Raw genomic sequence first — 19,157 nt, 5'->3', positions numbered from 1 at the left:
TTAAAATAAAGGGTTAAGGAAGAAGGGTTAAGAACAAAATTAATGGCGAAAACCAAATCCATGTCTACTCTACTCTGATCTATTCGTGATTATCAAGAAATGCTCACATGCTTGTTGGGTATCTTGGGTTCACTTCCCCTCTCTCCCCCAAACTCTCATACTCTGAGTGCATTACACGCCGGCTCTATCCTTGTCTCCCCCCCCCCCCCCCTACTTCTGTCTTCTTCATTCTTCTGAACCAGAAATAGAGAGAGATAGAGATAGAGAGAGAGAGAGCCGACACAGAAGCACGCGTTGCCTGTGCAGGAAGGTGCAGCCGTATGGAATGGTGGGTCTGTTGGGCTTCTCCCCATACAAAAGGAGCTTTATAAACAAAGCAAGGCTGAGCCATATGGGTCTCTCTCTCTCTCTACTGTTTGATTGCTTGGCCCACCTCAAAAGAAACGAAGCACTTTCTCTCTCTTATCTGCTATATATGTCCTATGGCTTACCTACATGGGCTGATTTATGTAAAAAAAAAAAAAAAGAAGAAGAAGAAGGGGTAGCAGATCATGCTTCATTCCCAGGTTCCAAACTCTGCAATTCACATGTGCTCCTGGTGTTCTTGGATGGCTACTTACGCAACTCAGGGCTGGCCCTCCAATGGAAACATATACTGCACAAACACCCAACCTTTACCTGGCCTGGCCTGGCCTGGCCAGCTTCTGTCCACAAGAGGTTTTACCCTTGATGATGACCCAATTAATTCTTCCCAGTCGGTCTTTAAATGGTTTGAGGTACAAGTAGTGTATGGAAATGGTAGGGATGAAGGGTATTTTTGTCAAAATAATTCAGAAATTGGTATCTTTGAGGACAAAACAGTCTTTTTATACGACCGAAGTGTGATCCGGATTAGATCCAATCATTCGATACCAATATCGATCGCAATCGATCAATACTCAATTTCTCAAACCGAGTTGAGTAACTACCCATCAATTCCAGTATTTGTTTGAAGGTGGACTGATTCTTTGGACATCAATTCTGGTCTAATCCAAAATTCGGGATGTCAATACCTAAATCAAATAGGTAAAATCGTCTCAAGCCAAGCCGTTTGAACCTGGATCAAATCAAACTGACCGCTTATTGGGTCGGTTTTGGTTTGAGAGATTGCAACCCCACTAACAAAACGAACAGCATAGGAAACCAAATGAAACCAAAACCAAATTAGAACCGAAAACTTGGACCGAAATCGAAATAAATAGTTAAGAAACCGAAAAGTCCAAAATTCAGTAAAAATTCAAGTTTTTGCATAGTTTTGTATGAAAAATAATCTCAAATCAGACAAAAAACCAAAACCAATCTGATTACAAACCACGAAGCCATACCAAAACCAAATCACACCAAAACCAAAATCAGAATTTCCTTATTGGTTTGGTTTCGATTTCACTATTCCCATATTGAAACTAATTCAACTCAACCCGAAAACCGTGTCAAACCAACCCATTGAAAGTAATAAGAAATCCGATAGTTAAAATTGATCGTAACTGATCCAACTGAATATCGCCAATTCTAATCACTTATCAACTAATTTCAAATAATTCAAATTGAAGTCGATTTTTGATTATATAATTTAAAATGGTAAAAATTGATGTGAGATTATACCTCTATACCTCGTGAATCCATCATCTATAATGAATGCAATGGTGTGGTGAGAATCAAATAACTGAAAGGACCTAAAAATATATGTTCATATATTTTCAATTATTTAATGTTCATCACATCACCGTACTCACTGTAGAGAATAATCACTCCGATAACTCTCATGATAATGAGAACCAAGGCAACAAAAGAGACTTGTCGGAGACTTCAATACAACCAAAATGGAAGTGAGTAGAAACAGCCAAAAATCGTGAAGCTTGTCCATGTCACGATAGAGGATTAGTATGAAGTCTGTGTGGTCCAAGGGAGATATTTTAATTCGGTGGGTCCCACGTGTACATTTAAATAATTTTACCCAAAAAAGGGACCAGTACTTGATCACATTGTTCGTAGATACTAGACAATGGATGCATATTACACTCAATTACAATAGAAGTCTGGAGACTCTGGACTCAACTCTGGAGAGGTGGGATCCACAATGTCATTGTCATCATCAACCAGAAACCAAAAGAAGGATCATGACGTCAAGTAGGGCAATCCAGACTCAGGGACATCGAACACTCCCCAGGCCCCAACTTATTAGATCAAAAATCAATCCCCCTTTCCCTAGCTTGGATTCTTTTTCTTAAGTTTGATGTGATACTTACGTATTAAAATCTCTGATTCTCTATTACTATTATTATTATTGAGCTTGGATTTCTCTATCATGCTTAGGTGTGCTTAGAATTATTTGGGTTTAGTTCAGCTCAGCATTTGGGTTAGTCATATTCATAGGTTTGTCTTTTCTATTTCTAAGAATTTAAAACTTGGATTCGATTTCTACATATTTTAATTTGGGATAGATCAAAATTGGTCCAAATCCGTATCAAAAACCCTAGAATTGATCACTTTGGAATATCTAATTCTGAATCAGTCATGACTCATGATTGATTCGAATTGAAATATATTGATTTGATTCTAATTTTTGAAATGGTGGTTTCAATGTTCTTAATAGCATTTGTGATTTTTATCCTAGGGTTAGATCTTGTGAGTAAAAAATTCTCTCTTCACTGTGGTTGAAGGATCCTAAACATTGCATAGATAAAATTATTTTTCACTCAATCATGAAAATTGATAGGTTAATGAGGAAAAAAGAGAAATACAGATGTTTCTTACTCTAGACTAGCCCAGGCACATTGCATGCTTTGAGCCATAAGAGGGACGATGGTGGAAGCTATTAAATTATAATACACTCGTGCTTTACAAATTGGGATTGGTCGACCTAGACTGATCCAAGTCGATCTGAATTTTGTTCCATGTTTAGAAGCCCTGTATATACTCCTTTCTTAAATCTTTTCTTCAAAAAAATTACTCTTTTTGCCACATGTTTCGTTGAATTTGATGGCCCATTTTAATAATATATTTAAAAATATATATTAAACTTTTAAATTATGATTTTCTATCATTATTTTTTATTTTATTTTTTAAATTTTATTCAACATGAATTGACAAGTGGATGGATGAGTGCAAATCTGCCTACACCACGTAAGGGTATGGAACAATCTACCATGTTGTAGTTATAAATGTAGGTTTTGCCATATCAGCACAACATGTTTGTGGTACCACCTTCCTAGCATTTTGAGTCCCTTCATCATTGTTGTTGTTATTGTTATTTATTTATTTTTTTTTCCCGTTAGCGTCTAAAAATGAAATTGGACAATGCTAGAGGACCACACAAGGTCCTTTATGCACGGGACACCAATATTTTGAGTGGGTGTCATCAATTACACATGTCAGTCTTGAATTTTAATCTAATTTTTTTAGAAGAGAATTTTGGCAGATTACATGGCCCTTGCACATCCATGCAAAAGCCAATGAAAATACACACGAGACATCCAAAAGGGATAGATTTTTTCATTGGTATGAAGGTGAGATAGTCATTTTGTCCTTGTCCGAACTAGATGTCACATAACTCAACAATCTTCTTTTTCACTTCATTTCTTTTATTTATTTAAACCAGAAAAGATCACATCCAATCATATACAAGAGTCCTCTAGATAACACAAGTCGTTTTCGAATGAATTTTTCTTTCTTTTTTTTAAATGTAAATGAAAAAGATGGCCTGTCGACCTCACCCCATGGAGTCTGGTAACCAGACTCTGGTTACACATATTTTATTGACTAGTATTTAAAGTGTGTTGAGTGTATAGCAGATCTGCCCTTGAAGAAGAAGAAGAAAGAATTGATTATTCAAAATTGGAATCAAGGATCGAATCGATCCAGTGGATTCTGAGACTAGATCAGAATTGACCGAATCAATCCCAAAAACCTTAGAATTGATCCTCAAATCTAAAAATTCAATGAAATCATATAGGTTCAATAAATTTGAAACTAGTTGGATCATTCAGAACTTATGGATTATAGTTGAGAAGGACCACAAAAATTGATACATGACTAACATAACTCAAAATCTATCTATCCAATGGCATAATTACCATATCAATTATGCAGTTGACAGAAAACCATGACCCACATTTGTAGAGTCTTCACCCCCCCCCCCCACTTTCCTAATGCTGCATTGATTGGAGGGATTCCTCTAAAGCCAATTCTACAAGGTTGTCCTTGACATTCATATTGCCTACTATTAACAATCCAAGGTGGAGTCTGTGAAAGAAACATTGGAGACTATAATCCCTCTCTTGTAATCAGGGGTTGTAATTATAAGCCCAGTGTGACTACCTGAATAAACCGTCCCAATTGGTAAATAGGCTGCTGTTGGGTTTAGACTGAAAGCCCAAAACTATATTGTATCTTCTAAGGTTTGGACCCAATAGACAGATGAACCCACTAGAAAACCCAACCTATACCCACCAAGACTGCTTAGCCCACCCAAACCCACTCATTTGCCTGAACTTTCGCGGTTGCTACCCTCTAACGGACTTGGATCCTCTATAGCACAACAGGGTGTTTGAGGCGCATCCAACGTCCAGAAATGCCTTGGGCTGTGTGCGACTGCCTTAAGCTCCATGCCTGAAAGTTTTTGGTTATTGAATACATGCCAGACTTCCTACTCGCCACAGAGGAATTCAATCCCACCCTAAATTGTAATGATAGTGAAAATAACTGAGAGAAATTTATTTTACTGTAGATTAATTTGGTTGCAAAAGAATTAAAGGAAAAGGAGGTGAAGTTCTCATACCTAAAAAAATAAATTTTGTAATAATTACTTCACTAACTCCAAATCATTTCATATTCTTGATAGAGAAAAGGGTGGGTGTGCTACTGGTATACTATATGCTAACACCCACTATGTCTATCTCTCTCTTCTCCTTTTGAAATGACCCCCTACCTCTCTTGTATGATACCTCATCCGGTACCCCCATTGGTGTTTTTCGTTGACTTGCTGTATACTGGCAGCATACCTATCCCTCTATCCGTTTGTTGCTTAAGTAATGGGGAAAAGATGGTCATTACATTAGTATGCGAATCACTTACGCACACCTCTTCACATTTCATCAGTCTTCTAGAATGATGAAATGTATAAAATACGATTCCCATTGGAAATTTGAAGGGGGAACCATAAAATGCCTGCAAATGAGCATCTGAGGGAACCCTCTCCCTTAAGTAATTTTTGCAATCCGGAATAATGAAATATCTAAAATATGCCTCCCATTGAAAATTTGATGGGATAATAATTAGATTTTTTATTTTTTAAATTTAAAATATTTCACTTCCTTTCCTTTTGATTTATTTTGCAACCAAACGGAGCCTAAAGGCTTGCAAAACTCATATTGTCAATGAATTCCATTCGATTTATGAGAAAACAAAATGCTGAAACTTGAAAGGAACATAATTGATCCAGGGAACAGAATTTGGGAATAGCCCAGGCCCATGAACTTTGTCTTTAGCATAATTCAGTTTCCTATGGCAAACACGTACAAATACGAAGCAAGAAGAAGCACCTGACGTGCATGTCGCGTTCCCGTTATTCCCACCGGCCTACCAAACCATCTGCACTTTCTTTGGCGAGTTCTCTCTCTCTCTAGGGAAAGCTAACCACGATGAGGAGGCTGAAGCCATCGTCTTTATCCTTTTGTAAGATCGTAATCTAGTTTCTTACTTTCATGGCTGGCACAAAGATTCCAGCCAACTGGCTCGTGCCTATATCTGTTATGTATTCGCCTTTCTCAGGTCTCACATTCTCAACCATTGAAAGCCCCAATCTCTCTCTCTCTCTCTCTCTACCTTGATTTGGGAACTTCAGATTAGATGGGGCGAGGGTTCGATGTTAGAGTGGTGGTCGTGTGGGCATTGTTGCTTAACCTCTACCTCTTTCCCAGTAAAGCATCCGCATCGCTTCGACTAAATCACTACTCCAATACGACCTGCCCCAATGTGGAAAAGATAGTCAGAGATGCAGTCACTAAGAAGTTTAATCAAACATTCGTCACTGTGCCTGCAACCCTCCGTCTCTTCTTCCACGATTGCTTTGTCCAGGTGAATATGAATTAATGTCAATTTCATAAGAGTTGCAGGTCGATCGAAGTCTCTTAGATTAACATTCTTCTTGTTGCTTATCCTTAATTAGGGATGCGATGCGTCGGTTATGATCGCTTCTACAGCAAACAACAAAGCCGAGAAGGACAATCCCATTAACCTGTCCCTCGCCGGAGATGGTTTCGACACAGTAATTAAGGCCAAGGCAGCGGTGGACGCAACCCCTGGTTGCCGGAACAAGGTATCCTGTGCAGATATCCTCGCCATGGCTGCCCGAGATGTCGTTGCCCTGGTAATTCCTTCTTCTCTTCCCCACAAACAATCCTAGAAGAAAATAAAATTTCAATTTGTGAGGAATTGAATTGAATGGAATTCAATAATGCAGGCTGGCGGGCCGTCTTATCGAGTTAGGTTGGGAAGATTGGATGGGCTGAGCTCTACCTCTTCAAGCGTCGACGGAAATTTACCTCTCCCAAGTTTCAAGCTAGACCAACTCACCTCTATGTTTGCTTCTCGTGGCCTCGACCTGGGCGACATGATCGCTCTTTCAGGTGTGCACCTCACCTCATATGATTTTGAAAATTGGGTAAACTCATAACACGTGATAACTTTCTCAATATAATAACACTTGTTAGAAATTAAATACAAATTATCCTTAAAATCTAGTTGGAGGATCGTGTTCAAGTATTTAAAACATCAAACTACTCGTTATATTTGTCTCGAATTCTTGAACTATTTCGACATATTTCAGTGGCGAGAGTTTTTTTGTGGAGAGTTTGGGTGTTCTTAAGATGTCACTACTGTAATCGTTCTTCTATTATAGTGAATCATCTTCTTCTTCACCCGAATCATTCTTCTATTATAGTGAATCATCTTATTTTTCAGAGGACATAGCACACATCACCTTATTGTGTGAATAAGGATTTAGGAGGCGGTATTGGTATCTATTGATCCGGATCGGATCGGTGAGTATTAATAAGTTTTGCCCATGATATTTTTAAACAAAAAGTACAATATTTTTACTGTTTTACCCTTGAAACGATACGGCTAAATGATCCAGATTGATCAAGGATCAGAGATCAATCTCAATCGATACTGATACGATACAATACCGATACTTAAAACCATGTGTATGAACATTGTTAGATCTCTATATCATCTTATGTGAATCTGTTATTTTCTTCATATTTATTGGTGTTTATTCTAACATCACTTCCTATGTGAAATTATTTAATGGCAGCGGCACACACGATTGGGTTTTCTCACTGCAACCAGTTCGCGAATCGCATATACAATTACTCCGGAAATACGCTTTTAGGAGTGGTGGATCCCACGATCAACACAGAGTACGTGAAGAAATTGAGATCGATGTGCCCCAAGAATGTGGATCCCAGGATAGCCATCGACATGGATCCCACCACCCCTCAGGTGTTCGACAATATGTACTATAAGAATCTCCAACAAGGCAAGGGGCTTTTCACTTCTGACCAGGTTCTCTACACTGACTCCAGGTCCAAGCCTTTCGTGGAGTTCTGGGCTTCGAACTCTCTTGCCTTCGAAAGAGCCTTCATCAATGCCATGACTAGGCTTGGCCGTGTCGGAGTCAAGATGGGCTCACAGGGCAACATCCGCCGCGATTGTTCAGTCTTTAATTAACTAACCTTATTGATTAAGCTTCTCTCTCTAATAAATGAATTTAACCTTTTTTTTTTTTGTGGTCGAGGCTTGAGACTCGACACCCATTAGTAAATCCTAGGAAACACAGTTTATTATGTTGATTCTTTGTAAGTGTCAATTATTATTAAGAATAATATTGTAAGAAGATTAAAGAAGAAGAAAGAAGTGGAATTTTTCAGACTCACTAGAACTAGTGAATTGAGAGATTTTTTCTTTACTTGATCCTGTTCTTTTTCTTTTGTGGGCTTTGAACAAAGTTAATCTTTTCCGAAATCTGAATAATTTAAATGGGTTTCATGTGAATGATACTATTCTTTGCATTACCATTGTGAAATGTAGAATCGTAGATTTCTCCCCCACAGTGGTGTCATGGGGAACCCTCTCCCATAGATTATTTGTATGGGTAAGCAACATGTGTGGTTTTGTGTTCTATAATGTGTTATCAATGTCAATGGATATTTTCATCTTTACCTCAAAAGATAAATGTCAAAAGATGCTTTAATACAAAAATGTCAACGTACATATTCAATAATAAAAAAAAAAATCAATGGATGATATTCTATCCAAAAAAAAAGTCAACAGATATCATGAATTCATCATTTTTTTAATGAAGAATAATAGCATTTATCAGTATCGTAGAATTTTTCTTATTTAATAAAAAAATGCATGTTTTCTTTTTTCAAGTCATATAAGTCTCAACACCAATATTTGTTTCCATGGTAAATTGGATAAAGTTGAAAATTTTATGGACATGTAGAGCTAAAGAGATTATACATATGTAAAATTTCAATTAAAATAGGGTTAGCATAGTAGTGAAATTAAGTTTCTAAAGTTCATTAAAAACTATAAAGATTTTCCATTAAAAAATAGATAGCTGTAAATACAAGAAATATATCGATACACACGAGTATATGATTGAATGAGTCTGAAATTTGGCATGTGGCTGAAATTTGGCATGTGGCTAATCTCAATCATTTCCAAGATATCCATCCATATGGTCAGCATTACCACATTACGTTTCCATGTGGCTAAAAGTAGTGAAGAGCACTAAACTGCTCCCATGTGAGTGGCCCAAGGTGTGCTTAGTGGGAGTCGAACTTAGGATGTCCAAGTTTACGGCTCATACTAAGTTTGTTGCTTACCAATTATGCTACTCCCTTGGGTTACCATAAAACACCCTCGTTAGGTGTTAATTGGAGTGAAAAACAGGGTTTGATTGTCAGCTATAAAATAATTGGGTTTGTTGTGAGCTCGGAATTGAAAAAAAAAAAAAAAACAAATGGTTGGTAGCGAATGTGTAAAATTATATGTTAGGTTTGATTTCTATCTTGGAAATTAAAGCAATTGAGATAGTGGAAATCTAAGTGTTTGAAGAGCCTTAGTAGTAGATGTAGGAAGCTGTCCGAACCACTATTGATTGTGTCTATCTCTTGCTTTACATACCTTTATATTCTTACAGGTTGTTTGGTGTGAGAATTCAAACTAGTTTTTGCTTTCTTAAACAAATTTGTCAATTACTTTAACTCAAAGTTTTATATCAGATAAATGTTTTTAATTGGGTAATAATTTCTGCTCCACCCCCACCCCCACTTTTTTGCGTTGCCAGCTAGTCCTACATTGATAAACTCTCTAGTCTTGCCAAATTTTTTCTTAGTAAAAATTGAAAAGCTAAGTAGGTATTTTGGTGTTATAGCCTTATAGGGTTCAAGGAGAAGGATATAAAAAGTTTAATGCAATACAAAATGTGATCATGATTACTCTTATCATTCTCTTTTTTTTTTTTTTTTTTTTTTTTTTTTTTTTTTGCTAATGATGGGTATCTAGACCTTCGTCTTGACTAGTCCCGTGGGTTCATTCTCTTATCATCCTCTTAAATATCATCTCTTAGACATAAAACTTAGTTTTACCATGTGTAAGGGAGATATAAAAAAAATCTTATTTTGGATATCTAGCAAATTGCCCATCCATGGGTTACCTAGATGGTTAGGGCGAATAGGGGATTGTGTGGATAGACGCATGATCTCAGATTCAATTTCCCATTTGTGCATCTCCCAGACATCTTGGTTAAAAAAAAAAAAAAAAGACGTAAAATAACCATATGTAGAATTTCATACTCAATCGTATAATCTTGATTCATATATTAACATTTTTTATATATATATTTTTTCATACAATTTTAAGACTAGGACTTATCTGATTGACCAACCTTAAAATCTACTTGTCTACAAAATTTCACTCGCACTAAACATGGCACATGGCAAATGGCAAAATTAGACTTCACCATCAAAAGGACCTCTCATGGTATTGATGATGTGCCAACCACTCCCATTAATATTGTAAATGGACGGCAAAAAATTGTTTATGATTTATATTGGGCTTTTTGTAGCTAAGACCAGTGATCGACCACTTGCCCACTTAAGGTAAAGCCTGCTGCATGCAACAATCAACATGCATGCGACTACCGGATTGGTCCAATATTTTTTTTTTTTTGGGTAGAAATTGGTCCAATCTTATTCTAATCGAGAGAGAGAGAGAGAGTGTTTTTGTTATTCTTAACGTGCTATCCATAGCTGCGCTTATTGGGTTTTAGATGTGATTATTTTATTTAAGAGAAGGATGACGTGAGAATACAGTTTTCCACTAATGAGGGATGATAAATAGAATCATCTAATAGTGAGTTATAACTTATAACAGGAAGAAAGTGTGGGATTCACAAGTGGATTATGCGAAGGCGTGCACAAGACTCTGCATATTAATATTGTGATAATTTTTTTTTTCTATTTGATTTTAGTTTAATACAAATGTACCATATTATTATAGTTGTCAGAATTTTATGGATAATTTGAGGAATCAGAATAGGATTGAAGGAATTCCTAATCTTGATTCCCAACGACTCAAATTTTGTGAGCTGAATTTTCGATTGATCAACTTGCAACTTGTTGCATGATCTTATTTTGATAGAATCATCATTTACCAATTTTTTTTTTTTTTTAACTGAATTATTCAAAACACTCAATTTGAAACTTCCTCTAGATTTGCATAAACACAGATGGACGTGGTCATCTTAGTGTTCTACATGTTTTAATTGAATTTAATTTAAAATTTTGATATGTGACTAATTTAGACCATGTCCTCTACTCCTCTCTATCAAATTATTGGAATGAACATATCATCTTTCCATGTGGTGAAATAGATGTTTAGTGACAAAAAAAAAAATACTCCAACCCAAGTCTCAACCCCACCCTCCCCAATTGGAGAAAAAATATCTAAGTAATTTGTTAAAGCCCCCTTATATATAAATAATTAACATGATCGGTGAGTGCCTTTTTATTTTGTAAAAGATAACACTACTTATAAATAGGACTGAGTTTTCCTTTTGTCATAGTTGATCGAGGCCTTCGGATGATGCTCATAGGGTTTAAGGGAACAATAAGGGGGATTATTCTAGATCATTTGCAAATAGGGAAACAAATATTGACAACCATTAGTACCACTTGTTATTTTCAAACTGGGATGGAGACTCTTATCAAATGCTAATAGTCTCTGGGTTCAAGTCCTTAGGTCAAAATACTTTGCCAATAGGTCAGTCTTAGACCCTAAAACTCTTAAAACAAGAGGATCACCTTGTTGGAATAACATTAATAAAATTCTTCCAATTTTGAGAAGGATGGTTATTCGGAAAATAGGTAATGGCCTCAATACCTTCTTATGGTTTGACCCATGGGTTCACTCTCAAAATAATATTCTTTGAGTTACCCAAGGTTTTGAACAACAATGGAACACGCACACTTTCTAATGAATCAGTTAGTAGCTTCATCATTGACAATACTTGGAACAATGAACTGCTAAACTCTGTTGTTCCCAGTAATATTACTGATTCTATTGTTCAAATCCCTTTATCCCATAATAATGACAGATGGTGGTGTACCTTATGAAAGGAGGGATCTTTCTTAACAAAATTAGCTGCTAAATTTCTCCAGACCAACACACTAACACATTTCAATGCATGCTCAAACAGGTGTTGTTGCTCATTTCCATGCTCACGATGGTGGCGATTTTTCTGGAAAATCAAGATCCACCCCAGGTTTAAGATTTTCTTTTGGAGAACAATAAATGACGGTTTACCAAGAAAGGATATTTTGACAAAATGGGTGGATATAGACCCATTATGTCATTTATGCTCAGCCAAGCAAGAATCTCTTTACCATTTATTGGTGGATTGTGAAATCACAAGGAAAATTTGGGCTTTAAACTTGATCATCTTCCAATGGATTCTGTTAAGAAACTAGTTTCATTTTGCTTCAATTCTGGTTTTATTCCGGAAAAAGATCTGAGATGGTTTTTTTTTTCTGTCTTCATAATCACTTGTTACTTTCTCTGGAATCACAGAAATAAAACAATTTTCTATGCACAAAAATCATATTTTGTTAGCACCCTTAAGCACATTGAATTTTGGATTGCAAACGGAATTATTCACTCTAATCAAGAGAACCAGGTGACATCTAACTCAAACTCTATCATCACACCCACACCATTAACACCAAGCACAATCACTCTCATCATTACTAGTATCATGGACAAACAGAGAACTATGTCTGCATGAGCGATTGCTTGTATTTCCCAAAACAAAAATATCTTCTGTGAATCAAACTATGTTTTGACAGGATAAAGAGGTGAGGCGGAGGCTCTGGGTCTTCTCAAGGGGCTGGAATGGGCAAGGACCAAGAGGTGGACGGTGAATGCGGTGTGGAGTGACGCAGAAGACCTAAAGCTGTTTTTTGATAAACAATTTGAAAAACTTTTAACCTTATGGCCAAAAACTTTAATTATGCTCAGATATGAGTTGGACAAGCTTCCTGCTACTCCTACTTTTTGTATTATAAATAGATATAGGCTATTAGGAGAACTAAAATCTATAGCTCACGCTACTGTAACTAATGGAAAGCCCATATATAGGGCAGATATGCTATCCAATGTAAATATTGCTATTTAATGAATATTTTTTGTTTGGCTGATAAAAAAAATTAAAAAATATTGACAACCATTGATGGCTGTACGGTTCCTTCAATGCAGGATGCCAAGATAACTTTCCCCTTGGATGCTCATAGGGTTAAAAGGAGCAATGGTGGGGAGGGGGTTATTCTAGATCATTCGCAAATAGGGAAACAAATATTGACAACCATTGATGGTTGCACGCTTCCTTCAACGCAGGATGCCAAGATAACTTTCCCCTTGAAAATAACTAGCAATTGGAAAAGGATTTCATAATGTGAGATGGATAAGAGCTCAAAGGAAAAAGAACTATTGCCTTATTTGAGTTTTGTGGGAGTTCGGAGTTCGGAAATTTTGACTGACTTTTACAAGGTAGGTGGATTTAATTATTACTCTATATTCGATAATTAATTCTAAGTACATTACTTTAATTAAACATTACAACTCTCTATAGGATATGGGGGGTGAGAAATTTATATGTCACACATGTGTATTAACATCTTTCAAGCTAAGCCAATGGGTGCATGGAGGAAAAAGTACCTCATGATTCATCTAGGGAAGACCCGCATGATCAGAGAAGAGAGAATGTGTGCCAAAAAAAATTAAATAAAAGAGAGAGTGTTGGAGACATGTAATATTGGCTGTGCATATTCATTTTTCCATATAATTTAATTAATTTAATGGCAATTCAGATAAGAACAGCTCTATATTAACTATTTCTGTATAAGGAAATTTTTCTGAAGAGTTCTGTTACATAGAAGGGATTGAATAATTTTCGTTTTTATATATTTGATGCACATGGCAAAAATAGAAGGGATTGATTAATTTTATTTTTATATATTCTTTGGCAAGTGAATAGTTTTATTTTTATATATTTGCATTTTGCAATATAGTATGACTGTATAAACAATAACAAGTAGGAATATTTTTAATAAAGAAAGGTCTTGTAGTTATATGGGGTAAACATGTAGCCCATAATCCATATTGAAGAAAGACTTTATTAGTTAGGCCAAGTCTTTAGCTTTGATTAATGAAAACTCACCTTACCTAACTTCTTTCTTCTAGACTCTGGAGCACGGTTTGAGGAATTGAATCGAATTAGATCGGATTGGATGAGATATTAGTCCAGTTTGATCTTGATTCTTGGTTGATGGTGTATCACAAGATTGGTATAGATGAAGGTGTGATAAGGTAAAAGACAATCACAGATTTTTTATCCATCCCGAAAGGTAATAGACAATAATAGATATTTTTGTTTGATCCCATAAGGTAAAAGACAACATAGATGTTTTTGTCTGATCCCAAGACCTCTCAAGTATTTTCAACCATGCTCCTATATTAATCTCTCGATTTTAGTTCTCAAATAATTTAATATCTGTCATTGTTGATATTGATATGAATCAAGTGTAAGGGGGCTGATAATAGTATACAATATCGATACCTAAATCCATGAGTAATGAGTAATGAGTAATTCGTTTGAAATGGAAGTCATTATTATTTTTTCTTTGGGGGGGGGGGGGGGGGGGGGGGGGGGGGAATGTCAGATTGCTAGTTTACAATAAAATCTCCCACGTCAACCATGGGAGCATGAGATGGGCCGGTGCAAGATACATATCTATATTCTAGAGAGGACTCACATGTCAAGGAGGAGAGAGAAAGTATTAGAAAAATCATAATACCTTGCTGGTAGCAATCACTTTCCCTCAAGATTTTTATTTTTGGATGAGGGTTGTGTGCATGGTGCCAACTTTCGGTAAATTAGTGATATGCACCAATTATTGAATTAAATACAAGAGGGCAAGATGATCTTTCTCCAAAAGGAGAGAGAGGATAACCCATGCCTTTTTTTTTTTTTTTTTTAATATTTTCCTACAATTATTTTTACTCTTTTCTTTGTCACTATTTTTTGCTTAGCACAAGATATTAAAACTGAAATAACCGATGTAGATTTATAACCTTATAGATCCTAATACCTTCTTCATGTGTAGGAAAAATGAGATTTCGCCGTAAATTGTACATTGTACAAATGAAAAGATAAGGAGAAAAATTCAGGAAATTGTGGGCTTAGGGGTGTCAAAAGCTCTTTACACTAAAACACCAACGGAATCAAGATTATAACTCTATAATTCTCAATAAAATTGAAAACATAATCTTAGCTCTTAGGGGTGTCAAAAGCTCTTTATAAAAAAAAAAAAATGGTAGCTGGCACAAATAGACCCAATCAGTTAAAGCCCGACACTAGGCCGACCGATAGTAAACAGCCCAGTGCCAAACCTAGCTTGATCATGCCAAGAGTTGGTAATGATGTTTCATTGCAACCCAATGGGAGCTCGACTGAAATTGATCAACACCTTTAACCAATTGTTGGCCGGTCTTTTATAGTCCATTTAGCTCCATCGTAAACCGTTTATGACCTGTTTATAGACAAATTACCATGAGCCTGATTATATAATTGGAAATATAAATGCGGTCATGCCTAACTTAGCCTCCTTATCAGTGGGGACTGATTAGGACCCAACAGAAACCCATCGAACTAACCAGTTGACAACCCTACGTAACCCACTTGGACTCAAGGGTTGGACCTTTTGAAGTCATCAGATGTGGAAGGAATCAAAAGGACAAGCCCACCACTCCGTAGTCGACACGCAACCATATAATAATAGCATAGTTGCCGTCCGTGTCCCGGATCAAAATCCCATGATCTGAAGGACGAAAATAAAATATTTTAGCCACGTGTACGGGGAAAAAGGTTTGACGCGTCCATTCTTCTTTTACTGACGTGAAGACTAAGAACCCCGTCCGTCCCGTTCCATTCAACGTGATCAAACCCCATTGAATACGGACACGTTCGCAACGGCTATAAATTTACACGTGGCGGTTCTTTAGAAGACGATTTCAGACCGGGGGTCGTGATTCACGACCACAACACCGACCACGACCACAACACCGACCACGACCGAGGGATTTACTGAAGTCTCTATAGCGCGGGAGAACAGAGAGACAGGGGATGAGTCGTAGCCATTGCCGAGTTTAGTTTCTGCAAACCCTAGAATTTCGGGTTCTCTCTTTTGATAACCCTATCTCCATTTCTATTTATTCGGTACCTATTTTTATTGATTTCTTCCCCTTTATTTTTGTTGTTTTAATTTGTTCAGAAGCAATCTTGAGATTCTAGGGGCGAGGGTTCAGGAAAGGGAAATCTCAATTCTTATCTGATCTCTCTGCTTCTCTCTCTCTCTCTCTCGATTGTTCTTTATTGTCTTCGTCTTTGATCCCGGAGCTAAGAGAAGGCTTTCAAATCAGGGCGATTGTTCTTTAACGTCTTTGATCCCTGAGCTAAAAGAGAAGGGCCTCCTTATTAGGGATGGGTAGAGAGAGTGAGAGAGAGAGGTGTTTGGAGTGGTGGGAGGAGGTGATGTTTCTCCTGCGAAGAGTTTGGAGCCGCACTGCTACACGTCTTGGTATTCGTAAGAGCGGTATGTCTTCCTAACTTTGCTTTCTCTTTTGATTGCGGATTTCAACACTAATTGGTTTAAGCCTTTGAACTATGGCCATGCCCTGCTTGGCCTTTGAAATTGTGGAAGTGATCCCTCCTCATTCCTGCTTATCCTAAAGATATTATATGTTTAAACTCTCATATATCAGCCAAAAAAAGAAAGAGGAATGATCGATTTTGGAATTGGGAGGCAAATGATGTTCATTACTATTTAGGTATTCTGGATTCTAAGAAATACTTGGACACCGTAAATTCTTGAGCCTAGGATTCAAGGATAGATTATGGTATAAGGACTATGAAGAGTTCCTATACATGGTAGAGTGAAGTGGAAAAATAGGAACCTGGAGCATATTAGATGCATTTAGAGTGAGGATATAGACAATATACAGTTTGGTGATGAAATATGGAAGAAATATTTTCAGCAATTATATCTTCATATGTGAGGAAGGGTGATATTCAGAGAAGTACAGTGGAATTAAACTTTATAGTGGTTATATGGAACTTGGAAAATAATCAAGACCAGATTAAGAAATGGAACTAAAATGTTATAAAATCAATCTTAGTTAGTGTAATTAAACTAGAGCTATTTAGTGATGGATGGGATAATTAAGGAGAGTGAAGAAGGATCTTCAATCATTTTTATGACTATAAGTGAGCATATGATAGGGTATAAAGTGATCGTTTGACTGGATTTGAAGAATAAAAATGATTCAAGAAAATCTATTGACATAGTGGAGGGGTTGGTATGATGGAACTGTAACTAGTATCAGAATTACTAGCATAAAGACCAGAGTCGTGGCCAATCATATTTTGCAAACACTTGGGGTTTGTATTGGGCCAAACATCTTTTCATTTGGTTACAGATGAGTTGATCAGAGTGGACTCATATGGTGTATGCTGTTTGCAATGATATATTAATTGATGAGATAAGACAAGTGTTAAATTCTGGTTTCAAATTAAGAGACAGATGAGTGCTTTAGAATTCAAAGATTTAGATTATGTAGGAAGAGATTTCGTCGAAAATAGGACTGTTATGAAAGAGTTATTGAGGTTGATTATCAATACATGGCCTATAGCGTATTAAGATTGATTATCAATATATGGCTATAGCCCAAGTTAGCATTGGTTCAACATAAAGCCAGAAAATCAAATAGAATGTTACTCTTAAAATTAAGACCAACTGTCCTGCATGGATCTGGATTTTGGACAACAAAGAAACAATGTACATTTAAAATGGTGGTAGCTGTGTTGATCTTGTTGAGATGGATGATAAGTGATACTAGGTGATATAAGTTAAACGGATATGGATACCTTTGGTTTTCAGTAAATTAGGGCTGATCCTTCTTGAATATGGTTTTACAGAAGTACAAGAAACTAGGGTTAACGGGCTTGGAACATGATGAAACTTGGAAAGAAGGATATTTAGAAGACTTTCGACATGAGGATTAGGTGGTGGGGCTGGCTGTTAAGGGAAGGAGAGGTAAAAGGTTTCAGGAATAAATACAGTCAATTGATTGGGGTACTAGTTAGAAGCTTGAATGTATGGATAGTAGTTAATGAATTGAGTGTGTTTTAAGACACTGTAGAGGTTTGAATGATGGTCTATATGGGCCAAAATACAAAAGTAAAAAAAAAGTGAAGAGCTAAGCTTTATCTTGAATCCATTCTAACAGGAGGGAGAACATTTGTGTTCAGAGTTCTTCACTGATTGAGAACAAACATCTGGATCTGGATACAAAATCCCAACAGCATCATGACTTCAAATAAGAGAAATTTTGAAACTAAATCTTAACAGAATAATTGTAATAACCCTACAATTACAGAATAAAGTTTATTGGTTATATCATTCATTTGCATAGCTAATTTGTGTGTGTGTGTGTTTTTTTTTTCCCCTTCATGTGGAATCATGAAACAGGGCTATTGAAGCTCCGGCATGATGTAAGTGAATGCGAGTACGAAGATGTGCATGTGATGTGGGATATGCTGAAGAAAACAGACACAGAACTTGGTCGATCTCCATCCAAGAAACAAAAGAGAGCCCTTTTGAAGTTTCTCATGTGGGCCAGAAATTCTACCTGTCTCTGTCGTTCCTCTTGATCTACCAGTTGATGATCATCCAATAGTTTCCTGACTCCTGAGTCATCATGAATGTTGATAGACTTCCCAGTAGAAAGGATAGAAAGAGACAGATGGGATTCACCCTTCTCTTCTGGTTGGCGCTTGTAGATATCGCCCCTTCCCACTTCTTATTGATCAATAAATATTAAGTTTCTGTGGCTTCTACTGAGACTCTCCTTCAATTGCTTCTCTTATCTATGTGTAGTAGATGTTCACCAATCCTATGGATTATGAAGAGAAAACTCCTCAGCCAGCCCTGCAGACTACTACACCTCCTTGCATGGTTTTCTTTTGATGAAGGAGAAGAAAAAATCTCTGTGAGAGGTTTTAGGCTACCCTGCTCGCTCAGGGAATCTTCTCCCTTTATGTTAATACATTGAACCCAACCTGCCATTTGAAATCAAATTGAATTAGATTTTAAAAATTTTGGTTCGTTTTTGTTTCGGAAAATGAAATTTTATTTGATTCAATTTTGATTTCATGATAAAATCATCAGTTTAACCGAAATAATTTGATTAAAGTGAAGCCTATATAAACTGAACTCGAACCTAAACATATTAAGCCCTGGAACCCGGAAACGTTGAAACATGAGTTTTAAGATTTTAATTTTCACTTCGTCTCTTGTACCTCCATCTGTGACTTCTTACTCTCATCACTTTTCTTCTGCAGTTTTGCGCTTCTGCTTTTGGTTTCTTCTTTATTATACCTTGCTTCTTCAAGGCGTATGAGAGTATTCTCAATCTCTTTTTTTTTTTTTTTT

At 36.6% G+C, this 19,157-nt stretch overlaps 2 protein-coding genes across 4 annotated transcripts; both read left to right on the top strand.

Moving 5' to 3' along the window:
- The first annotated feature begins 5,618 nt into the window (after nucleotides 1-5,618).
- LOC122083064 (peroxidase 50-like) lies at nucleotides 5,619-7,962 on the top strand. The gene is made up of 4 exons (XM_042650735.1): nucleotides 5,619-6,114; nucleotides 6,206-6,406; nucleotides 6,500-6,665; nucleotides 7,355-7,962. Exons 1-4 carry the CDS (start codon nucleotides 5,887-5,889, stop codon nucleotides 7,768-7,770), a joined length of 1,011 nt encoding a protein of 336 aa, XP_042506669.1. The 5' UTR covers nucleotides 5,619-5,886; the 3' UTR covers nucleotides 7,771-7,962.
- Nucleotides 7,963-15,664: 7,702 nt separating this feature from the next.
- Nucleotides 15,665-18,562, top strand: LOC122083474. Of its 3 annotated transcripts, none has more exons than XM_042651301.1 (3): nucleotides 15,665-15,811; nucleotides 15,939-16,259; nucleotides 18,195-18,562. In XM_042651301.1, exons 2-3 carry the CDS (start codon nucleotides 16,148-16,150, stop codon nucleotides 18,374-18,376), a joined length of 294 nt encoding a protein of 97 aa, XP_042507235.1. In that variant the 5' UTR covers nucleotides 15,665-15,811; nucleotides 15,939-16,147; the 3' UTR covers nucleotides 18,377-18,562. The 3 variants fall into 3 exon arrangements, with proteins under 3 accessions (XP_042507235.1, XP_042507236.1, XP_042507234.1); XM_042651302.1 differs by having other exon boundaries at nucleotides 15,668-15,841; XM_042651300.1 differs by having other exon boundaries at nucleotides 15,668-16,259.
- Nucleotides 18,563-19,157: the final 595 nt, after the last annotated feature.

Source organism: Macadamia integrifolia, chromosome 7 (assembly GCF_013358625.1).
Source record: "Macadamia integrifolia cultivar HAES 741 chromosome 7, SCU_Mint_v3, whole genome shotgun sequence".
NCBI classification, from domain to species: Eukaryota; Viridiplantae; Streptophyta; class Magnoliopsida; order Proteales; family Proteaceae; genus Macadamia; species Macadamia integrifolia.
This window is presented reverse-complemented; position numbering and strand designations above follow the sequence as displayed.